Genomic DNA, 25,748 nt, shown 5'->3' with positions numbered 1-25,748 from the left:
GGGATGCTTTGAAGGAAATGGTGTATCTGTACTGCGTCCCAGAAGGAGAGCTGGAATGAGCCCGCGGGGTTGGTTAGCTCCGTTGACAAAGGCCACCTACCTTGCCGCACAAATCGTGCAGCCGTAACACAGTCTCAACGTCCTAAAGCGTGTAAGTGAATTCCCAGGGGGGAACCGGTGGTTACCCAGAATCGGGGTCAATGGAGATGTTTTGGTAGTCAGGGAGTTCGGAAGTGTCGCCTGAAGACATCGCATCAGAGTGTTCCCTATCAAAGGATGCGATTTTATCTCTGGGGGGAGGGAGCCACCACACCATAGTGCAGATCGCAGGGGAATGTTTACCTGCTGTTGTTCTATCTGTACCCACAATTTCAATTCTTGATGTCGTCCCCAGTCCACGACTCTGCCTAAGTGGATAGCTTGGTAGTATCTCCTAACATCGGGGAGCACCAGTCCCCCATATCGTTTTGGAGCAGAAAGTTGGGCACGTGGTATGCGTGGCCTCTTGTGTGCCCAGACAAATTGGACAAACAGAGACTGCACCTGTTTAAAATATATGGAAGGTATTCTGATCGGGAGAGCCTGAAAGAGGTATAACAGTTTGGGCAGCACACTCATCTTTAGTAGATTGCATCTCCCAAACCATGAGTGCAGCCCCTTATGCCATGTGTCTAGCAGTGTCCTGATCTTTATCAACAATGGGGGAAAGTTATAGTCATAGATGCGAGACAAGTCAGTTGGGATTTTCGTGCCCAGGTAAGTCAAGGCAGAGGAAGCCCATCTAAATCGGAAGGTGGATTGTAGCACCGAGAGGGTACGTGCCGGAATAGATATTCCCATCGCTTCAGAGTTAATAAAGTTAATCCTAAGGTTAGAGAGTTTCCCATATGTCTCGAATGCACTCAGGAGGTTCGGTAGGGAAATAATCGGGTTAGTGATGGAGAAGAGCATATCATCTGCATAGGCTGACAGCTTACATTGCAGTCGACCAATTGCCACCCCTTGTATATCAGGGTTCATTCTGATCTTGGCAAAAAACGGTTCCAAGGACAGAGCGAAAAGCAGGGGGGACAATGGGCAGCCCTGTCTCGTGCCATTGGTGATCTTAAAAGGTTCTGACAGTACACCGTTTGCCTTCACCTGGGCCGTAGGATTACTATATATACTAGCTATGCAGCTCAGCATCACCTCCCCCAGTCCTATATGTCGAAGTACTGTAAACATAAACGACCAGTTAACCCGATCGAACGCCTTTTCGGCATCAGTGTTTAAAAATAGACAAGGGGTCTTCCGCGATGACACAATGTGTAACAAATTCAGCACTTTGGTGGTACTATCTCTAGCTTCCCTTGACAGGACAAAACCCACTTGATCTAGGTGGATAAGTTGCTGGAGATGCGATGCCAGCCGAGTAGCCAGTATTTTGGTGAACAGTTTAAGATCCACATTCAGCAGCGATATAGGTCTATAACTGCCACAGGACGCCGGGTCTTTCCCTTCTTTAGGGATCACGGAGACATGGGCACCTAGGGTAGCGGAGGCAAATGTTTCTCCCGACCCCATGGCATTAAAAACCGTAAGTAGTTGGGGGCCCAAGACTGGGAATAGGGTTTTGTAATATTGCAAGGTATAGCCGTCAGGACCCGGTGCTTTCCCAGGTTTCAGGGATTTTATGGCCGTTTGGAGTTCTGGTAAAGTTATGGGAGAGTCTAAGAGTCTTTGCGTGTCAGGCGAGAGAGAGGGCATTTGAGAGGTCGCAACGTATTCTTCCATTTCTGAGTGAGGCGCTGTCACCGGAGGCAGGTTGTAAAGGGTGGAGTAGAAGGAATGAAACTCCTGTGTAATATGCGTGGGTAGGATTGCCCTGTTGCCCCCTGCCTTGTTAATGTGAGGAATGTACATGGAAAGTTTTAAGTCCCTGACCATTCTCGCCAACAGTTTTCCGCACTTATTCCCTGATTCATATGTCATTCTACGGCAGATCTGTAAATGTGCCTTTGCTCTGTAGTGGAGGAGATCGTTGATCTGGTTCCGCAAGGTTGTCAAGTCAGATTCCGAGGACAGTGTGGGACTATGCTTATGTTTGCCCTCAGCAACAGCAAGTTTCTGTAGGAGCTGGCTAAGTCGTTGGGTACGTTCCCGTTTAATTCGGGCCCCATGCTTAATAAGGATCCCTCTAATCACCGGTTTGTGAGCCTCCCACAAAATCCCAGGTGCGCAATCAGGTTGGGCATTCTCCTGGAAGTAACAATGCAGCTCCCTAGACACCTCCGCCAACACCTCCGGTGCCTGCAAGAGGCTCTCATTCAGACGCCAGAAGCGATGCCTGAAAGGGGCGTGATCAGATATACGGTATGTCAAAAATATGGGTGCATGGTCAGACCAAGTCCTAATTCCAATAGATGTGTGTTCAACGGCATGTAGTTGCGCATGGGGGATCAGGAAGTAGTCTATCCTAGTGTACACCTGGTGAACAGAGGAATAGTAGGTATAGTCACGCTCTCCCGAGTGCTGCAGACGCCAAACGTCTATCAGCTGTGATTTATGGAACGTCTTAGACATATGCTTGAGTTGGCATAAGGGGATAGAGGTCCTTCCAGAGGAAGTGTAGACCGAGGGACCATATCTTTTTAGCCAGATCTGCTTTGCCCCTAAGGGAAAGTGTCATATCTTCCATATGATAAATATCGTCTACTAATAAAAGCCATCGGCGTAATGTCGGTATAGTTTTGGTCTTCCAATAGCATGGAATAAGGGTTTTGGCCGCATTAAGGAGATGTGGCGTAGCAGAGTGCTTGTATGGTCCCACTGATTTACCCGTGCAATGAAACAAAACACACCATTAGGAACAACACAACCTTGAATCTCCTTAATCCAGTATATAATTGCAAGCCAAAAAGGACGTAACCGTGGGCAGTACCACCAGATGTGGGCATGGGTAGCTAGTTCTCCACAATCCCTCCAGCATAGAGGGGATATTTGAGGAAAGAACTTATGGAGTAAAACAGGGGTATAGTGCCATCTGGTGATGAGCTTGTAATTCATCTCCGCCACCCTAGAGGCTCCCGACGAAGTATGGGTCAAGGTGAGAATATTGGTTACTTGATCCGAGTCCAACTCTTGATTAAGGTCCTGTTCCCAATTGCGGATAAATGTGGGGGAAAGGGAAGACAACAGCGAGATCAGAGCATGATAAAAATACGATATGGGTTTTTCCACTGGTTGTATTTCGGAGAAGGCTGCTTCCACAGGCGTTGAGTCTGACAGAGATCTCAAAGGCTTTGGCAGTGAGTGAACAAAGACAGATAGTTGTTGGTGTCTCCACTGATCCATAAATGAGATGGGACGGTCTGACACCATGGAGGATAGGGGTAGCACTCCTGCTGGTCTCAGGACCTGGTGCAGGCGAGGTTTGGATCCCAAGTTCCAAAGGTGGGGGTTAGAGTCCATGTTCCCTGGCGGAAAATAGTTATGACCAGTAAGGGGCAGTAAAGGTGAATTATACAGCCAACCATAAGTCTTGCACAGCTGATCCCATATCATCAGAGAAGAGAGGGTAAGCGGTGAGGTATCAGGTGATAGACTCCGGTATCTCTTTGGTATCCACATTTGCGTCGAAGGATCAGACCCACAAAGGGTCATTTCCAGCTCAACCCAGAGCTTAGTGTTTTTACAAAATGTCCAGTCGGAGAGCCTGGCCAGCACTATTGCGCGGAAGTAAGACTTAAGGTCTGGCAAAGCCAAGCCACCATCACGTTTGGACCTAATAAGTAACAACCTGGGTAGTCTAGGTTTCTTCCTTCTCCACACATACTTAGTGATTAAAGAGTGAACAATTGTGAAGAAACCCGGGGGAATTCCAAAAGGTAACATCTGAAACATGAATAGTACCCTAGGCAGCAGGTTCATCTTAACCACCCCAATCCTTCCCAACCATGAATGGGCAAGTTGTGTCCATCTCTGTATATCAACTCATAATGTGTTGAGCAAGGGCATGTAATTGGCTCGGAAAAGGGAATGTGGGTTAGATGTAAGGTATATCCCTAAATATTTCATCTGCCTTGTTTGCCATTGAAAGGGGAAGTCTCGTTTCAATTGTGTCACTGTACGCAACGGGGTGGATACATTTAGGATTTCCGACTTAACCATATTAATCTTGAAGTTGGAAACAGCGCCATAAGCGGAGAATTCCGACAAGAGATTGGGGAGCGTAATTAGGGGTTGCTGTATGAAAAATAAAATATCATCCGCATACGCAGCATATTTGTGTTCAGTGCGGCCAACTACTACCCCATGAATATTGGGGTTCTGTCTAACTACGGAGAGAAAGGGTTCTAGGGAGAGCGCAAATAGAATTGGGGAAAGGGGGCAGCCCTGGCGTGTGCCATTATACAATGTGAAAGGAGCACTCAGCATACCATTAACACGTATTTGGGCCGTAGGTTGGCGGTAAAGAGCGGAAATCTGTGACAATAGGGGGGCATTAATACCTAAATGGGAAAGTGTTGCTATGAGGAACTCCCAGTCCACCCTATCAAACGCCTTTTCAGCATCCGTTGAGAGTAAAAGGGTGGGCTGGGAGGTCCTGCGTGCATATGCCATCAGGGATAGAGTACGTAGTGAGTTATCTCGTGCTTCTCTCCCAGGAATAAAGCCGTTTGGTCGAGTGACACCCATCGAGGGATTAAAGGGAGCAATCTACTAGCAATGACTTTGGCATAGATCTTGGCGTCAACATTTAGTAGCGATATAGGGCGGTAGCTCGCACAGTCACAAGGGTCTTTCCCGGGTTTAGGTATGACTGTGACATGGGCATGCAGGGTTTCTGGGCGGAACCTGCCGCCTTCCAAGGTTGTGTTGACATACCTAGTCAAGTGGGGGATTAGAATGTCTGCAAATGAACGATAGTAGGCTACCGTGAAGCCATCCGGACCTGGTGCCTTCCCAGTAGACATGGTTTTTAAAGCCATGTAACTCTGCAGGGGTAAGCTCCCCCTCAAGGGAGGCCAAAGTACTGTGAGGCAATTTGGGCAGATTGGCGCGTTCCAAGTAATCCCTGATGAGTTGCGTTTTTGACTCTCTGTCCGTGGTAGAGTGTTGAACGTGGTAGAGGTGTTGATAAAAGTTGCGGAACTCGTCGGCAATGCCAGGTGTATCAAACACCGTGGTCGCCGAGGACTTAATCTTAGCTATGAACGGGGCAGCGTGCCTCTGTTGGAGGGACCGCGCCAGCAATTTACCAGGTTTATTGCCCCATTCATAGAAACTGTGGGCCAGTCGGCGGAGCCGGTTTTTCTGGTCTAGGTGTAAAAGGGCCTTCAACTCTTCGCGCTTCTCCGTGAGAGCGCGGAGTAGTGTCAAGGTCTGTGAGGCTTTATGTTGTTGCTCTAAATGTTTAATTTCCGTGAGTAGGTCAGTCTGACGCTGCGTGCGTTCCCTCTTCTTCCTGGCCCCTAATTCAATAAGTTTACCCCCAATATGAGCTTTATGGGCTTCCCACAAAGTACCCGGGGAGATATCAGGGTTCAGGTTGTCTCGGAAGTACAGGGTGAATTCCTCCGCTAAGCCCTTGGCGTCTAATTCGTCAGCAAGGAGACCCTCATTTAATTTCCAATTCGTGGACTTAGGCGGCAGTGACTCAACACGAATGCTAAGCACAATGGGCATGTGATCAGAAATGGGAGAAGTTTCTATAGCCGAGGAAACCAGGAGTGGGAGGTGTCGGTGGTCAATTAACAGTAAGTCAATTCTAGAATAGGTCTGGTGAACCGACGAGTAATAGGTATAGTCCCGATCGCGGGGGTGTATGAGTCTCCAAGCATCCATGAGCCGTGAGTCATGCAGCTGCTTACGTATAAACTTCAACCGTTTATGGGAGGTAGCAGCACTGCCCCTGGAAGTGTCCAGGGAGGGTTCAAGAGGTGTGTTGAAGTCCCCAGCAAGTATAACACACCCATGGGAGAAATCCCGCAACTTCTTCAGAGTGGAAGCAATAAAATTAGCTTGATCCTGGTTGGGGGAATACAGAGTGGCCAAAGTACATTGCATGCTGCCCAGGGTACCCTTTAAGAATAAAAATAGCCCGGCTGGGTCACACATCATTGAATCAAAGATAAATGCGGTTCCCCTACGGAGTCCAATGGCCACACCTTTGGCCTTACCCTTGTCAGATAAACTATAGTACCACGTGGGGTAGTAGAGAGAACTTAACTTAACTGTGGACGAGTGCGTGAGATGTGTCTCCTGCAGGAAGATCACATCTGCCCGTAGGCGATTCAGCTCCCTGTAGAGGTTATGCCTCTTCCCCGGGGCGTGAAGCCCCCTAACATTGAAGGAGATTAGGTTCGTCTTGGCCATTGGAGCAAGTACGGGGGAACCGTAAACATCAGTACACTACACAGGACGGGCTGTATGGAGCAGAATACCGCATAAATCAATAGTGGGGGGGGGGGAGAGAGGAGGGGGGGGGGACAGAGGTAAGGGTCAGGGAAGAAACACGGAGAGAGAGAAGAAAAAGAGAGTGAACACAAGGGACAGAATGCAGATCCAGCCGCGGGGCTGGCTGCGTGTGCACGCAAAATCCTGCAGTGCCAAACAGGGCACATACCCAGCACGTCGCCCCCACACCCCCCACCCCCGAAGGAGCAGGGATATAGGGACGGCGCGCCATGCAGCACCCCGCAGATGGGGGGGAGGCCCGAGCGACCCGACATAGGTCAGGGAAAGAGGAAAGCGAGCAAGGAAGTCCTAGGGGTGCTCGGGAGCTCCACCGCCAGCAACACATATCACAAGTGAGCATAAGAGTGGTGAAATTGTGAAAACTGTGACCACACAACAGTAACCTTAACACATTAATAACTAACGAAAGCCATAAAGGAACGGCAATGAAACAAACATTAAAATGAAAATGCTAATTAAAGTTGTAAAAGAATTACCCGGTCCCCAGGCCAACCGATTGTGGGCTGCACAGTTCACCCGTCCGGTAAGTATGTAAACACAAATCAAAGTCAGATCCATGACTCTGCTCTAACCAGCCTCCGAGGGCTCCTGAAAGCAAAACGTAGCAACAGTGTGCAGGGTGAGAAGGGTGAAAAGCGCAGCCGTCAAGATACATGAAGGCAAGGTGGGGCGCCTGGGTCCGCACCAAAGTGGGGTAAGGTTGAAACGCCTCAGCGTGGAAAGAGAGTTCACCTTTAGGCAGGATGCAGAGGGATTCCAGCAGAAGAAGCACGGTGCTTGCGATTCGCCTTACGCCAAGGGGCCTCAAGGCTATCTGCCATGGGTGGGAGATATTCCTGCCAGCCTGGCAGGTTCGGTGGGGTTATGTTCAGAGATGCACAAAACTTCTCCAGGTCCTCTGGGAACCTAAGGACCACCGATCTGCCGTCAACAGTCGCAATCAAGGCTGCAGGAAAACCCCACCGGTACTTAATAGACGCAGCCCGTAGCAGTTCGGTGAGTGGACGCAGGGCCCTGCGTCTGTCCAATGTTTCCCTGGCCAAATCCGGGAAGAAAGAAAGCATAGCGCCATCAAAGTCCAGGGGGGATGCCACTCTGGCCTTCTGCATGATAAGCTCCTTATCCAGAAAATGATGGACCCTGCAGATAACATCCCGGGGGGCGTCCGTACCAAGGTTGCGGGGACGGAGGGCCCTATGGACCCTATCAATTTTCAGCATGTCACCCACCGGGCGACCAAGGAGAGTATTGAAGATACCTGTAACGGACGGAAGCAGATCTTCATCTCCCGTCGCTTCGGGTAGGCCTCTAATTCGAACGTTGTGGCGACGGTTACGATTTTCTTGGTCCTCGAGTTTGTATAGCGCCATCCGATGCGCCACGGCCAGTTAGTGCGTGGATGTCTGCAGTGCTCTAATGGCGGATGCGTGGCGATCAAGCCATTGCTCCGTTTCCTCCACCCTGAGCAGGACCTGTGAAAGATCCGAACGGACCGCCGATACCTCCTTTTTAATAACTTTCTCGAGGTTCAGGAGCATAGCCGCCAGGTCTGCTTTAGTCGGGAGATCACTCACCATCGATGCCACTCCTGGGTGATCAGGGTCTCCATCCTCCCCCTCTGAGCCACCCGAGAAATCCGGCGAGCAGTGTCTGCGTTCCGATCTGGACTGGGAGGAGGGGCCTACTCCAGCTGGCGTACCACGCAGTGTGCGGCCCAGGCCATCCGGATGCTCCGTTTCGGCCGGTTCAGCGGACATGTACCGCTTAATCGAACTGCCAGCACCACCTTTTCGGGACAGGGGCCTCCCCGATCTCTTCCCCATCATCCGCGGAGGTCGTTGTGTGTTATATTAGTGTGTAGATGCCGTTGAAAGACTGCTGGCAGCGGAGCTCACACGGAACACGTCTCCTCTAGTGCATCGCCGAGACCACGCCCCCAGCACACCAGTTTTATACAATGCACTATGCATATTGCTTTAAGACCTATTAAAATAAACTGAACGAATACACAGCTACACATATACAATTTTCCTTTAGATTTACCGAAACCATATAATATGAGGTCAAACCTAAACAAACACTTTCAAATTGTATGCAATCAGGCAGGCCCTTGCACTACATAGTTGAAGGTAAATCTAAAGGAAATTGAACGAAAAAAATTTGTATAACAAGTCATCAGACCAATTATCTTCTCCTACGGTGCCTCTCGTTTGTAAGCTGAACTGGTCAGGTGTCCACCCTCACTAGTGAGATTGTTGCACATTCCAGACCAACGTGCGAGCACCTCCATTAGAGTAAACTGTTCCTGCACCTCGATGATTCTGCTGCTGATGTGTTGGCAGTGGCAGAATTATCCACCTGACATGATCCAGGCTGCAGATATTGTACATACATAACCATTTGGCAATAATATTATATATATATATATATTTTTTTTTTTTGATTTATTCAAAACACTCAGTATAAGAATACTTCTCTTTCTGGATTTCAGGATTCAGATAGCCAAGTATCCGAGCTCTATTTGAAATTATTAAAATTGGAACAAGAGACTGAGCTTTTAAGGGACATCAACCGAGCCCTAAGAGAAGAGAATATCTTCCTGAAAGAGTCACTGAAACAGTCAGAAACTTGGAAATTTCAAGGTTAGTTATATTTCGTGAAGTTTTGGTCATTGAGATATATATACACTGTATATATGGTTACATTTTCCAACATATACAGTATAGCTTGTTCATTTTTACCTTTTCTGTTTAATTATTACTGTTAAATGTCATATTAAAATGTGCCTAGCTCATAGGACTCAGGACTGTGGCATGGTTGAAACAATACAGTGACTGTAAACCTGACATGAAATATGAACAAAAAATAACCCCCTGTAGTGTGTACTTGTCTTAATTCACTTTTTTTTTCTGTCTGAACTTTATAGAAATGTCACATGTGAGAAATCTTAAACATAACCCTGTACTCATCACTGATGCAGCAGGAATTCCCCTTTAAGAATAAAAAATGATTTAAATACCTATCTTGGCACACATATCCCCTCTGATCTTTCAGCTCTTTATCACCTCAATTATCATAGAATCCTTACTGAAATATTTGAGATCAAGCTGGAAATTGAAACATATTTCCTGGTTTGGCCACATATGCTGAAAATAGATATCCTTCCACGTCTTCTTTATATATTCAAAGCAATCCCTATCATTCTGCTTAAGAGTTTCTGTACTCAACTACCTACACAGATCTCTGAATTAGAGACTTTGTCAAATGGCGGCCCTTACAAAACCTAAATCGGGACTAGGCCTTCCCAACTTTGAACTATACTGTAAAGCAGCTTTGTTGGATTGATTGTCAGACAAACGAGTGGGCCAACTTGAGCAATATCTTTCCTCTTTAGATGTTCGGACTTTCCCTTGGATACCTCCTCCCCATCGACCCCTTTTTTCCTCCTTCCCTTACCTTGCCCAAGCTCTCCTTTCTCTATCATACCCCGCAGGCTGTCCCATCATCAGGATCCCTTTACCCCTCATCTTTGACAATCCTTTCAGTCCAAGTCTATGGACAGTTGCCATATTATTCTTATTCCAAAAAGACTTGCTCCAACTGCACCATTTTCTCCCTGACTTTACTCCTCCATGAGTCTGTCCTTCATGACTCACTTTCCTTCAGCCTCTTCACATAAGCCAGGATTTGCTTTCCTTGACCCAACTGACAATCTGTCTCCACAAACTTCGACTGACCCCCACTTTATTCCTCTAGAGACATTTCTCTCCCAAGACATTCCCTTAACCATACCGATTCTCGGTTGTATGTCATGTTGAGGAAGGGGACTTCCAAAGCAGAAGCCCCCTCCATTTGAAAGTGAGAACATTTACACACTTTGTTCCCTGCAGATGACTGGAGGAAATGTTTCATTTTTACACATAAACTTGCAATATGAGCTGTATGTATCCCTTTATCTCCTAAAACTAGTTGGAGGGCATGAAAGAACAGGGCTCCTACCTTCACATATGGTGGGGATGTCACCTTATCTCACTGTTTTGGCAGGAAACCTTTGCCTCTTATAATTCCATGTGTATCGCTGATGTGCAGGCCACTCCCGAGGTTGCTCTTTTGTTGATGAGCTCTGCATCCATCTCCACAAATTAAGGACATCTTGAGATACTGCTTGATAGTGGCTTAGATTGCTATTTCCTAACCACTGGAAGCAGGGGCGTAACTAGAAATCACAGGGCCCCATAGCAAAATATTGTATGCCCCCCCCCCTCACCCAGGGGCGGATCCAGAGTCAAGTCTCGGGGGGGCACTGATAGAAAATACTTTTTTGGGGGGCAATTTATTGGGGCAATGGCTGATGTTGGTGCTTCAATTATCACGGCACCATTTGTGTTATGGTGTCAGGATGATTGAAACACATTATTTCTATTATTACATTGTTATAGAAAATTAAATAGTTCAACTCACCATAATGCAGAATCAGAGTGTGTCACCTGCCACCAGATGCAGATTGTCACTTGTCACAAGTTGCAGATTGTCCACTTGTCATGTCACCTGTCACCCATTGTGGATTGTCCACTTGCCACATCACCTGCCACTCGTTGCAGATTGTCCACTTGCCTCACGTTGCAAATTGTGCACTTTCCACGTCACCTGCTACCCATTGTGCATTGTCCACTTGCCACGTCACCTACCACATATTGCGGATTGTCCACTTGTCACATCACCTGTCACCCATTGTGGATTGTCCACTTGCCATATCACCTGCCACTCATTGCAGATTGTCCACTTTCCTCACGTTGCAAATTGTGCACTTTCCACGTCACCTGCCACCCATTGTGGATTGTCCACTTGCCACATGACCTGCCACACACTGCGGGTTGTCCACTTGCCACGTGACCTGCCACCCATTGTGGATTTCCACTTGCCACATCACCTGCCACTCATTGCAGATTGTCATTTGGTGGTATTTGATCACCTCTGCATTTTTTATTTTTTGCGCTATAAACAAAAATAGAGCGACTTTGAAAAAAATGCTTTTTTTACTTTTTGCTATAATAAATATCCCCCAAAAATATATTTAAAAAAAATGTTTCTCACTTTAGGCCGATACGTATTCTACAACTTTTTTGGTAAAAAATAAATAAAAAATAAGCGTTTATTGATGACAGGGAACAGACGATCAGTGACAGGCTCACTAGGAAGCATGGGGAGAGGTTTATTTACACTTACCTCTGCCCATTCTTCAGCTCTGTGACCCGATCACGGGACACCATTGGTGATCGGGCCCACAGGAGCGGTCACGAAGCTCAGGTTCGGGTTGCGAGCATGCCCCCGGCGGCGCACGCGACCCATGGCTGGGCTCATAAAGGGCAACGTACCTATACATGCTTGTGCCCAGCCGTGCCATTCTGCCAACGTATATCGGCGTGAGGCCGTCCTTAAGTGGTTAAACAATGTTGCATTGTTACTTAAAGGAAAACTGTGCTGCGAGAAACATACGCTGCCATTGTTGACCTTCTATAATTGATGGTTGCCTGGCCTTCTCCAATTTCAATACGTTCTGAGCAACTGCCTTAGTACAGGTAAAGAGAAGCCTAACCTGCATCTTCCAGGACAGCAAATCAAAGTAAAGCAGAGGCAGCTAGCATTATAAGGAGATTAGCCATGGCAGCCTATGTATTCCACTTAGTTTGCTAGCCATCTTTCAAGGATTCAGTACTCAAACACGGCATATTAGGGCAACCTCAGATGTACAGAATAAAACAATGCATCTTGGAGCGAATTAGGCAAAATACACCTAAGGCTGGCCATACATTATACAATTTTCTTGATCATACATCACGGGACACAGGAGCTTCATTACATAGTGGGTTATATAGGCACCTCTGGTGATTGGACACTGGTTGACCCCAATTAAGGAGAATTCCTCCCCTATATAACCCCTCCCATCTGGGAGGCACCTCAGTTTTTTCGCCAGTGTCTATGGTGATGGTCACGTAAAACTTTAGCTCTATGAAGGTCCCTGCGAGGGCCTAAGGGCTACAATAAACCGGATCCATACCTCGGGCCGATATTTGACTCCCAAGATGGTATGGTACCCGGGCCTCGTCAGCCGAAGAAGCGAGGTTTTGCCTGTAAGTCCTCTCCATTGGAAGACTGGGCTCTGGGAAAACCAGACTTGGTGTACTGTTTATACAGAGCGCATGAAAGTTTCTGGCAGAGCTTTCTACATGGCCCAGGTGGGAGGTTCTTCCGAGAAGGAACCCCAGATATACCTGAAGGTTGGCTAACAATACCCGCCGTGATGGGTGAAGGCTGGAATTTGTCTGGTTCAGCAATTCCTGCGGCGGGGACAGGTAAGGGAAGTTATCCTGTATATTTAATTATATGAATGGATTTCTTCATTGTGAGTAGTTGTATGTCTTACCTGGTTTCCACCACTAGAGGGAGTAAGAGCAGCCTGATGCATACTTACATGCCTTTTCAATACACATGCTCAGTGAAAGCCTGATTCTCCAGCTAACTCACGTCTCCATTGCAGTCCCTGCCACAAATAAGGTAAACACTTCAGGGGTCCCACGCAGCTCCATTTTTTGTTCTCCTTCCCCCCCCCTGGATTCCGCGGTCCTTGTGCACGCGCGCGGGCGCGCTCCCGGCCTAATGGAGGAGGGGGGGTGTGGTTGCGAGCCGTGCACGTCAGTGTGCACGGCGCTGTACTGCGCAGGCGCCAGGCGGCAGTTTTAAAAGCCCAGAGCGTCAGGGGGCTGTAATTGGAGACACAGGAGCTGTGGGCAGTAAGCATCCGTGGGGATTGGATCCAGGCAAACCTAGACACCTACTCAGCATCAGGTTGTGCAATTTAAGCATATATATTATTGTGAGACTTTAAGCACAACAGTGATTGCACTTGTACTAGTACCTCTGCTTTGTAGCCTAGTACTATGTCTCCTCGTAAGAGGGTCTCAGGGGGAGGTAAGAAGGGCACTGGTAAATCACCGCCTAGGTCCAGGGGTTCCAAAAGTGCCTGTAAATTACCATCCCCCCCTGCAAGACTGGAGCCAGCCTCTCAAGACGAGTCAGTGCCCCTGTCGGGTTTTTCAGCCCCGGTTTATGTCACTGAGGACTCCCTTAGGGCTACATTGGAAGGTTTTGAAGGGAGAATCATGAATTTTATTTCTGTTTCCTTAAAAGATAGCAGGAAAAGGGGTAGATCCCCTCCCTCTGCTGATATCCCTCTCTCAGATGATTCTTCTGAAAATGAGGAGGGATCCCTATCTTTGTATGGATAGGGATCATGAGCAGTCGGATGAGTCAGAGGAAGAGGAGATAGTCCCCTCCTCCCAGGCGCTCAGAAAACAGGTGCAGTATTATACTGAATTGGTGCGTACCACATTCAGAATGCCTGCTGCTGAAGTCGCTACGTCCTCTGTCTCTTCCCTGGGAGTCAGGAAAACCCCACAGACTGCCTATTCCTTCCCAATTCATCCTTTAATGGATAAATTGATGTATGAGGATTGGGGACATCGCGATAAACTGTTTGCTCCTCCTAAGAGGTTTTCTATGCATTATCCTGTGGAGGAAAGTTTCACCAAGAAGTGGGGGGTCCCATCTGTCGATGCGGCTGTTTCTTGTGTGAATAAGAACCTAACTTGTCCTTTGGATAATGCGCAGGTATTCAAGGATCCAACTGATAAAAAGCTGGAAACCTTATTAAAAGCCTCCTTTTCCATGGCTGGCACTGTGGTGCAACCTACAGTCGCAGCCGTGGGGTTGTGTCAGTTCCTCAAGGAACAGGTTAAACAGATGCTTGGGCTCCTTCCCAGTGAGGAAGTAGAAAATTATACAGAATTGCCTCACATTCTGTGTTTCATAATTGATGCGATTTTGGATTCCGTCCAACAAGCATCACGTTTGTCTCTCATGTTGGTTCACATGCGAAGGGCCCTATGGCTAAAGAATTGGGCAGCTGAGCTGTCATGCAAGAAGCATTTGACTGGGTTCCCGTTTAAAGGGGAGCGTTCGTTTGGAGAAGAACTAGATAAGTTCGTCCAAAATATTTCAGGAGGAAAATCTACTCTCCTTCCAGTCAAAAAGAGCAAGCGTCCTTCATTCAGGCGTGCTCTCTCTCCCGAAGCATCAAGCTCTAAACAGTGGCGACGGCCTTCTCAGTCCTCCTCTACCAGAAAGGCTCAAGGCCAAGCCCAGGGACAGAAAAAGACTTGGGGGCGAAAGCCTGCCAAGCAGAGCCCAAAAACTTCCTTGTGAAGGGGCGCCCCCGCTCGGCAGAGTGGGGGGAAGGCTCCTGCAGTTTGCAGGCGCCTGGCGGGAAGAGATCCAGGACAAGTGGGTGATCTCTTCAGTATCTCTGGGCTACAAGCTAGAGTTTCAGGAGATTCCACCTTCTCGTTTCCTAAGGTCAAGGATCCCCAGGGATTCAGTAAAGCAAAAACCGCTATTTCTGGCCTTAGATCAGTTACTATCCCAGGGTGTGATAGTAGAAGTGAACCCGAAAGATCAGGGTTCGGGGTTTTACTCAAATCTCTTCACCGTTCCAAAACCAAGTGGAAGTGTCAGACCTATCTTGGATCTGAAAGACCTGAACCGGTTTTTACACATCCGGTCCTTCCGAATGCAGTCAATCCATACTGTGGTCTCCTCCCTGCAAGGAGGAGAATTCATGGCATCAATAGATATCAAGGATGCATATCTCCATGTGCCAATTTTTCCCGCACACCAAAAATTCCTAAGGTTCGCGGTAGAGCAGCGCCATTTTCAATTTGTGGCCTTGCCGTTCGGGCTTGCTACAGCCCCTCGAGTCTTCACAAAGATTCTAGACCCTCTCTTAGCAAACTTAAGAGCTCAGGGCATAGCCGTCATGGCTTATCTAGACGACTTGCTTCTCATGGAGAAAACTGCAGCGTTCCTAAGTCGCAGCGTCACCGAAACGCTAGAACACCTAGAACGCCTAGGTTGGATTATAAACCTAGAAAAGTCGTCCCTACAACCGACTACCAGGTTGGAATACCTAGGTATGATCATCGACACCGCTCAGGGCAGGGTGTTTCTTCCAAGGCTAAAAGCCTTGGCCATTGGGGATCTGGTGCGCCTGACTCTGGGCAGAAGATCCTCCTCCATTCGGTTGTGCATGAGATTGTTAGGGAAGATGGTCGCCTCCTTCGAGGCCGTCCCATTCGCCCAGTTCCATTCAAGGCCTTTACAAGGATGCATCCTTGCGGCTTGGAACAGGAAGCCCCAATCTCTGGATCTTCCTATGCGTCTATCCCCAGGGACACGCAAGAGTCTTGTCTGGTGGTTACAAACCAAGAATTTGAAGGGCAAAACCTTTCTTCCTCTCTCATGGAAGATTATCACAACAGATGCCAGCCTGACAGGCTGGGGAGCTGTATTGGAGGAAACATGCTCGCAGGGGAAATGGTCTGCGACCGAGAATCTACTGCCCATAAATATCTTAGAGATCCGGGCAGTTTACATGGCACTCATGGAGTGGTCTTACAGACTGCGAGGTTTCCCAGTTCGGGTTCAGTCCGACAATGCCACCGCAGTGGCTTATATCAATCACCAGGGCGGTACCAGAAGTCTGGTGGCCCAAAAAGAGGTGAATCGCATACTTGTCTGGGCAGAAAAGCATGTTCCGTGTCTTTCTGCAGTCTTCATCCCAGGAGTGGAGAATTGGCAGGCGGATTTTCTCAGCCGCCAGCAGTTGTGCCCAGGAGAATGGGCTCTGCACCCCGACGTGTTTCAGAACATATGTCACAAGTGGGGTACTCCAGACGTAGATCTGTTTGCTTCCAGGTTCAACAGGAAGCTGGACAAGTTTGTGTCAAGGACAAGAGATGCACTTGCTCAGGGGTCAGATGCTCTGACAGTTCCCTGGGATCAGTACAATCTGATCTATGCCTTCCCCCCGAGCCCGCTTCTGTTGCGGTTCCTGGGAAGGGTCAAGAGGGAGACAAAGTCGGTCCTCTTGGTGGCCTCGGCTTGGCCCAGGCGACCATGGTATGCAGAAATCATGAAGTTGGCAGTAGGCAGGCCATGGACCCTCCCTCTCCGGCCAGATCTGCTCTCACAGGGTCCAATCTACCATCCTGCTTTACGCAGTCTGAATTTGACGGTCTGGCTGCTGAGACCCACATTCTGAGAGACCGTGGCCTTTCGGGGCCAGTCCTTTCTACTCTGGTCAATGCCAGAAAGCCGGCCTCCAGACTTGTTTATTACAAGATCTGGAGGACATATGTTTCCTGGTGTGAACTCAGGAAATGGCATCCTAGAAAGTATGTCATTAACAGAATCTTGGCCTTTCTCCAGTCAGGCCTGGAAATGAATTGGGCCATAAGCACTATCAAACTGCAGATTTCGGCCCTGTCGGTATTTTTTCAAAAACCGCTTGCATCACATTCCCTAGTGCAGGCTTTTATCCAGGGGGCTATGCGGACAAAACCGCCAGTTAAACCTCCGGTATGCCCATGGGATCTGAATTTGGTTCTCTCGGCCTTACAGGGGCAACCATTTGAACCTTTACACCTGGCTTCTTTAGCTCTCCTGACTAAAAAGCTGGTCTTCTTAGTAGCCATATCTACGGCTAGAAGAGTATCAGAGTTGGCAGCTCTTTCCAGTAAGGAGCCGTATTTAATTATCCATAAGGACCGGGTGGTCATGCGTCCCAACAGGTCCTTTCTGCCTAAGGTGGTTTCGGGTTTCCATTTGAATCAGGATGTAATCCTACCATCCTTTTTTCCGGACCCTCAATCCACAGAAGAAGAATCTTTACACACTTTAGATGTGGTTAGAGCAATCAGTATTTATCTTCAAGCAACTACTCAAATAAGAAAAACTGATTGTTTATTTATTCTGCCGGAAGGCCCTAGAAAGGGCCAGGCGGCGTCAAAATCCACTCTCTCAAGATGGATCAGGCAAGTTATCTCTCAGGCCTATGGTTTAAAGGGGAAGATTCCTCCTTTTCGGGTGAAAGCGCACTCTACTAGAGCTGTTAGTGCTTCTTGGGCAGTGCATCACCAGGCCTCCCTGGCTCAGATCTGTAAGGCTGCGACTTGGTCATCAGTCCACACATTCACCAGATTCTATCAGGTGGATGTCAGAGGGCAAGAGGATATCGCCTTCGGGCGCAGTGTACTGCAGGCTGCAGTTTAGGTCCTCCGGTCCCTGGCGGCCTATATTTATGATCTGTGTCTCCCTCCCCTCGATCTGAGCATTGCTATGGGACATCCCACTATGTAATGAAGCTCCTGTGTCCCGTGATGTATGATCAAGAAAATTGGATTTTTATATACAGCTTACCTGTAAAATCCTTTTCTTGAGAGTACATCATGGGACACAGGGCTCCCGCCCCTCTTGGGTTTTACGTGGTTTCTTATGGCTTTGCTACAAAACTGAGGTGCCTCCCAGATGGGAGGGGTTATATAGGGGAGGAATTCTCCTTAATTGGGGTCAACCAGTGTCCAATCACCAGAGGTGCCTATATAACCCACTATGTAATGAAGCTCCTGTGTCCCGTGATGTACTCTCAAGAAAAGGATTTTACAGGTAAGCTGTATATAAAAATCCCATTTTCTTATTCAATTTCTTTTAGATGTACCTTCAACTATGTAGTGCAATGGCCTGCTTGACTGCATGCAAATTAAAAATGATTAGGCTTGACCTTGTATTATATGGTTTTGGTAATCCTAAAGTAAAATTGTATAATATATGACCTAAGTTTCATTAGGGGTTTATTATTTGACAGGTCAGAGATGTCTGACTGTATGTGCAGGTTGGAGGTGCAGGAGAATGTACAGTGAGGGGAAAAAAGTATTTGAGCCCCTGCTGATTTTCTACGTTTGCTCTGACAAAAAAAAATGATCAGTCTATAATTTTAATGATAGGTTTATTTTAACAGCGAGAGACAGAATAGAAACAAAAATATCCAGAAAAATGCAATTCAAAAACGTTATGAATTGATTAGGATTTTAATGAGTGAAATAAGTATTTGACCCCTTCACAAAACACAACTTCGTACTTGGTGGCAAAACCCTTGTTGACGTTTCTTGTAGTTGGCCACTAGGTTTTCACACATCTCAGGAGGGATTTTGCCCCACTCCTCTTTGCAGATCCTCTCCAAGTCATTAAGATTTCGAGGCAGATGTTTGGTAACACGAACCTTCATTTCCCTCCACATATTTTCTATGGGATTAAGGTCTGGAGACTGGCTAGGCCTCTCCAGGTCCTTAATGTGCTTCTTCTTGAGCCACTTCTTTGTTGCCTTGGCCATGTGTTTTAGGTCCTCGTCATGCTGGAATACCCATCCACGACCCATTTTCAATGCCCTGGCTGAGGGAAGGAGGTTTTCACTCAAGATTTGACAGTACATTTTCCCTTTGATGTGGTGAAGTTGTCCTGACCCCTTAGTAGAAAAAACACCCTCGAAGCATACTGTTTCCACCTCCATGTTTGATGATGGCGATGATGTTCTTGGGGTCATAGGCAGTATTCCTCCTCCAAACACAGCGAGTTGGGTTGATGCCAAAGAGCTTGATTTTAGTCTCATCTGACCACAACACTTTCACCCAGTTCTCCGAATCATTCAGATGTTCATTAGAAAACTTCAGATGGGCCTGTACATGTGCTTTCCTGAGCAGGGGGACCTTGTGGGCACTGCAGGATTTCAGTCCTTCACGGCGTAATGTGTTACCAATTGTTTTCTTGGTGACTATGGTCTCAGCTGCCTTGAGATCATTGACAAGATTCTCCCGTGTAGTTATAGGCCAATTCCCCACTGTCCTCATGATCATTGAAATGCCACAAAGTGAGATCTTGAATGGAGCCCCAGACTGAGGGAGATTGACAGTTATTGTGTTTCTTCCATTTGCGAATAATCGCACCAACTGTTGTCATCCTCTCACCAAGCTGCTTGGCGATGGTCTTGTGGCCCATTCCAGGCTTGTGTAAGTCTACAATCTTGCCCTTGACGTCCCCGGAGAGCTCTTTGGTCTTGGCCATGGTGAAGAGATTGGAATCTGATTGATTTCTTCTGTGGACAGGTGTCCTTTATACAGGTAAGCTGAGAGCAGGAGCTCATTACCTATATAGAAGATGCCTGGAGAGCCAGAAATCTTGCTGATTGATAGGGGATCAAATGCTTATTTCACTCATTAAAATGCAAATCAATTTATAATTCTGTCAGTGGGCAAATGTACAGAATCAGCAGAGGATCTAAATACTTCTTTCCCTTACTGTACAGGAACTAAATCAACATAAAATAGGTGGTGTAGCACCCCCCCCCCCCCCCCAAAGGAGCGGCTGGTTTTGATGGGCTTACCGTTACCTTCTCCACCTAGTGCTCATCTAGGGGTTTCCCGAGGTTGATGGCCCAATAAACTGTAGCGACCGACACTTGAATCCCTTTAGGAATTTTTATTTGCAAAACTCTGAACAGAACACAGTCTATCAGTAGGGAATAGAAGGTATGCGTTGTAAAGCTCAGGTACTCTTGGAACTGCTGACACTTGAATGTCTCTCTAGGTGATCCAGGGAATAGCCAGTCGCAACTGGATATTTCAACTATCGGATACATTTTTGGTGAATTTAGCAACCGACAAGTGATTTAAGTATAGCAAAGTCTCTGCCACAGACTTGTTTGTAGAACTTCTTTAGAGTCCTCCCCTGGTTGCATTTTCAGTTGCAGGGCCTCTCCAAACCCGAGACGGCACCGGACCACCTTGGAACCCTCCTTCCAGTTAGCGTGCCTCGGGCTAGCCAGCCCCAAGACTCGGAAATGGATGGATCCGCACGCCAGGCCATGAGGGCCTCTGGGGGCTGGTCAGGAGGACCAGGCAGTCAGAACATACTTCTGGACTGGAACCTAGAATCACGTGATCTCAGCACCTCAAGTACCCTCTCCCGGAATACACAGCGAGACAACGCACCCACTGATTGGCTCTGGGAGAGAGATTGGTACCCAATGCGTCCAACCGGACTGCGTTCCAATGCCTGGCAAAGGTGACACCCACACCTATGACCAGGCAGAACATAGCACCATCCAGCCAAACTGATACCGAGACCATAATTTACTAAAATTAACCCTAAAACCCAACTATGGTCTTAGGAAAACTAAATTGACAAAAACATAGCACGTGCTCTTCAGGAGCCCGGCGCTACAGTGGGAAGAGACTTTTCAGAATGATCGGAGCAAGTATTGTCGGGAGGGTAATCCTTAGAAGGTAAATGGCCAAGACTGCAGTGAAAAAGGTAGGTTCTTGATGGAAATATATTCACTAGATTTTACAAAAGGTACCAGGCTAAGTACTTGCAATACAATTTGTTTCCATATTTTGCATATACAGTAACATTTTCTTCCTTTCTGGATTGTATTAAAACGTGCTTGCTTTCTAGGTTGTGAGAAGGCTGTTAGAGGCTACAACAGTTCTGCTGAAAGTTCGCATTCTGCAGGTTCTTCAAAAGAAGTAGTGAGAACTCCGATGCACAGGGCCAGCTATGATGCAGACTTTGCAAAAGCTCTGAAAGTTTTCTATCAAAGCATGAACACTATCCGAGGGCATTTCCTGAGGCTGAAACACTACAAGCCACCAGTAAGAACATTTAAAACTAATTTTTCAAATGCTCTAAATAGCTGGGCAAAAAGGTAGTATCGTGTACACTTTATCTTTAAAGGAAGGACATTTAAATGTAACCACTTGAGCTCCATAAGGTTTTACCCATTTCATAACCAGGGCATTTATTTATTTTTTTGCAATTCAGCACTGCGCTACTTTAAAGCGGAGTTCCACCCAAAAAGGGGAAGCTTTGCTTGTTCGCACTGCACCCCCCTCCACTGTCACATTTGGTGCTTTTTGGGGGTGGGGGGGGGGAGCGGGTTTTGACAAGTACCTGCTCTCAATTTCGGGGTAAGATAGCCAATCTATTTGCATTTCTGGCCCCTGCTCCTTACCATCTGGGAAACACACCCAGAAGTCAGGGGGACCATTCAGAAAGCGAATTGAAAGCTTCTCTGCCGGTTTCCCTTACTTACAATCCCGATGCCTGCACATGAAGCCGGTTGACGAATCAGCTCGGGGTGCTGACATCGCAGGATCCCTGGACAGGTAAGTGTCCTTATATTAGTCAGCAGCTACAGTATTTGCAGCTGCTGACTTAATTTTTTTTTCCCAGACTGGAGTGCCTCTTTAACTGGCAATTGCACAATCATGCAACACAAATAAAACTTATATAATTTTTTTTCACACAAATTGAGTTTTCTTTCGGTGGCATTTGATCATTTTTTACTTTGTTATAAAACATATTTTTTATTTGATAATCAAATGTCTTCATAAATTTAGGCAAAAATATATTGTATTACATCTTTTCCCAAACAAAATAAAAAATCCAATAAGTGTATATTAATTGGTTTGTGCAAAAATTTCTGTCTACAAACTATGGTGTATATATAACAGCTAGGTTACGATAGTAGTAATGGCGGTTTACAAAAACTGTGTGATTGGCCACAGCCGATCAGCTGACTTCAGCCTCCAAACTCATGCTGTGTCCAGTCACATATGCACCCCAAAACAAAAAAAAGGGCTGTGGCATACCCATATGTCCCCTTGCCTGCAGCTGAGCATACTCACAGCACAGCAATTGGCTGTGATAAATTAAGAGTGAAAACACACTTGAACTGTGCAAATGGTGTCAATTAAGACTAATGAAATAAACAAGATAGGAGCAGCTCGTTATAAGTGAAATAAAGTAGTGAAAGTAATTAATAAAAATTAATTAAACTGCACTCTCTGTGAATAATTACAATCCCAATATGCAAAATTTTCAAAGATCGTGACTGCAAAGAATTTATACAAATTGATATAGTGTCCCAAGTGGTGCACAAATTGCACCAAAATATAAATGCAAAAAAACGTGATGCAATAGAGTTCATTCAATTTTCAGTGCTCTGATGTATTCCGGGTCTTGGTTAAAATATTCCACCACCATCAACACCTGCCACACATCCTACTCACCAGAATCCCATGACACCCATTACAGGTATCATAATAGGCCCAAACGACAATCCCAACCAAAATTTCCAACGGCCACAAAGGTTGTCAACAACAGGATTCAATCGGCATTCAATTGGTATCGATCGCTGGATGTTTTCAATGGATATACTCCAGATGGATGTAATGTCCTCAGCAGGAAACCAGTGTTATTAGTGGAAAATAAAGAAAGATGGAACTTCCCTGGTGAAGTACATTTAGCATTTATTCCAAAAATATTCCATTAAAAGTTTGAAAACAGCTTAAAAACAGCACAAATGGTTTTTCTTCAGCAGCTGACACTTCCACGTGTTTGAAAAAACACCGTCAGCTGTGATAGACAGCAGCGGGAGCCAATGGCTTCTGCTGCTGTCTCAGCAAATTAGGAGGCAGACACCCAGAAGAGCAGCCACTCTCATGCATGTCGCTGGATCGTGCTCAGGCTCAAGTATTAAGGGGGCCCTGCATACTGAAAGTTGTTTAACTTAATGCGTAGAATGCAAGGTGATAAATGCTTCAGGTTTTAGAACCATTTCAAAAAAGACATAAGCAATGTATTCCTCTTGTGATACGTTTACTTCCAGAATGATCTAATGACCCCCAACTAGGCTGTCATTGGGACTACTTCATATTACCAGATTGCCTCTGTCCATCATTCTCTATTTTACAGCTTTGCAAGATTCTATCAGCGTAATTCAATTAAGGGATGAGATTAGCTTTCAGTAAGAGGAAATGGTTATGGATGACCAACATCATGAGCATTCTATGCAAAGTTTGAGGAATGTTAGCTTTATTATTTACTCTGCATATTCTAGTCACCAAACAGTAGAAAATATTGGACAGGAAGACTCCTTTAGGTAGTATGCATATTTCTCAGGATTCCATTCCCGTGTTCAATGCTTCCTCATGCCAGAAACTTGTATCTACTTTTGAGCTATAGCAAATAGAATGCATCCACAAATGAACAATACAAAAGAGGGGAAGGCGCACTGACCTAGTGCATTACCATAAAAACAGCTTTATTTAAAAATAAATCAAATAGCAGAATGGCTACTCACAAACAAGTATTGATCAAAGGCAAAATCAATACCAATAAATCCATCGCACCAAACGTTTGGCGAATCCAGACCAATGTCAGAGGAATTGGTGAATACCTCTACGGAAATGGCTAAAGCATTTCGGGAGTGACCCCCTTTCTTCAGAGCCAAAAAAGGGCAATGGTCTCTCGCTGGAGGCTACCGGTATATATATATGGAAGCCTCTAAACCCATGTGGTCGGAAGGGTCATGAAGCTCCAACCCAAAAAAAAAAAAAAAAAACCCATTCACATATAGGGAAACATTTTCTAGTAAACACCTCCATGCAAAAGAGGGGTGGCGACTACGAGTGTCCCCTCTTTTACAAAAACACACTCGTGTGCACATACACACACGTGTGGGTGCGCATATGCACATAGTTCACTCTAACTTACTTATTATGCTCCTATCTGTATACTCGTGCGGGAAAGAAGGACAAGGCTTTATCTTAGATTTACGCCAGTGACCACTCCGGCATTTTATTCGTTGATACATGAAAACCGCCCCAGCATGGACACTTCCGCTCAGGCGCACGAGGACGCCCGAGCACAGGCGTCCATCGGCATATCATGCTCCACTCACGCTCCTGCGTGTAACCAGACCGCTGGAGCGTGAGTGGAGCATGATATGCCGATGGACGCTTGTGCTCGGGCGTCCTCGATGTGCGCCTGAGCGGAAGTGTCCATGCTGGGGCGGCCGGAAGTTGCGGGTGGAACGCATATCCGCCCGCACTTCCTGTTATACGGGACTAGGTGCGCTCCAGCCTACATGAGAGCGATCACCGAGTACTTCCTCCCTGTACATACAGGTGCGGTTTTCATGTATCAACGAATAAAATGCCGGAGTGGTCACTGGCGTAAATCTAAGGTAAAGCCTTGTCCTTCTTTCCCGCACGAGTATACAGATAGGAGCATAATAAGTAAGTTAGAGTGAACTATGTGCATATGTGCACCCACACATGTGTGTGTATGTGCACACGCGTGTGTTTTTGTAAAAGAGGGGACACTCATAGTCGCCCCCTCTTTTGCATGGAGGTGTTTACTAGAAAATGTTTCCCTATATGTGAATGGCTTTTTTTTTTTTTTTTTTGGGGTGGAGCTTCATGACCCTTCCGACCACATGGGTTTAGAGGCTTCCATATATATATATATATATATACCGGTAGCCTCCAGCGAGAGACCATTGCCCTTTTTTGGCTCTGAAGAAAGGGGGTCACTCCCGAAACGCGTTAGCAATTTCCGTAGAGGTATTGACCAATTCCTCTGACATCTGGTCTGGATTCGCCAAACGTTTGGTGCGATGGATCTATTTGTATTGATTTTGCCTTTGATCAATACTTGTTTGTGAGTAGCCATTCTGCTATTTGATTTATTTTTAAATAAAGCTGTTTTATGGTAATGCACTAGGTCAGTGCACCTTCCCCTCTTTTGTATTGTTTCTCTCTAGTATTTGAACACCCAATGTTCTAAAGGAGGGCTGCAAGACTTAGCGACAACACCATTTCAAACTGTATATATCACATTTCAAAGACCAAGAAACCAGAGCGCAGGAGAATTTGTTGTTTTTCCACAAATGAACAAAACATCAACACTTCCATTTACTAGTCAACACAAGTCTGTTACAAAATGGACAATATACACTGTAACATCTTCACATGTATAATGATATATGGACAATATGTGTATAGAAATCAAAGCATTTTTTTTCTATCCAGGAAGAAGAAAACATTTATCTGCTGCGGCTATTTACAGAGAAGCAGTCACAAATGTTTAAAGACTTTTGGCAACAACTTGAGTCTTGTATCTGCAAGCTGAAAAATGACGTTGCAGCCATCGTAAAGAAAAAAAGACAAGAGGTTGCATATAGCAGATGTTGAGTTTAGAATAAAAGTATTTTATTTAGTCCAATGGTCTCAAATTCTCTTCAGGTAATAGTCTACTGTGTGTACCTTTTAGCTGTTTTATTCATGGCATTCTGTAATTGGAAAGTGCAACGCTGATGAAAAAGCCTGGAGGAGCAGTAACAAGATCTGTGCTAATTTCGAGTGGTGACAATAAAGGGTACTGTAGACTGGCTGAATGTAATGTTCTCAGGTTTAACTGGGTTTGGGTGTATCCTTTAACCACTTGCTTACTGGGCACTTAAACCCCCATCCTATGCAGATCAATTTTAAGCTTTC

General features: G+C 46.4%; 1 protein-coding gene across 1 annotated transcript in view; it reads left to right on the top strand.

Annotated features, from left to right (window-relative positions):
* The window catches only part of LOC143989405 (kinesin-like protein KIF28), a 38,464-nt gene extending 13,019 nt beyond the window's left edge, over window positions 1–25,445 (top strand). The window contains exons 2-4 of the mRNA XM_077489523.1: window positions 8,951–9,101; window positions 20,863–21,059; window positions 25,284–25,445. Of these exons, the coding sequence (XP_077345649.1) occupies window positions 8,951–9,101; window positions 20,863–21,059; window positions 25,284–25,445 (510 nt within the window). The remainder of the gene's footprint in view (window positions 1–8,950; window positions 9,102–20,862; window positions 21,060–25,283) is intronic.
* Window positions 25,446–25,748: the final 303 nt, after the last annotated feature.

The sequence above is a fragment of the Lithobates pipiens genome, unplaced genomic scaffold, assembly GCF_037356315.1.
Source record: "Lithobates pipiens isolate NorthernLeopardFrog02 unplaced genomic scaffold, aLitPip1_a1.2 Scaffold_18, whole genome shotgun sequence".
In the NCBI taxonomy this organism is placed as follows: Eukaryota; Metazoa; Chordata; class Amphibia; order Anura; family Ranidae; genus Lithobates; species Lithobates pipiens.
This window is presented reverse-complemented; position numbering and strand designations above follow the sequence as displayed.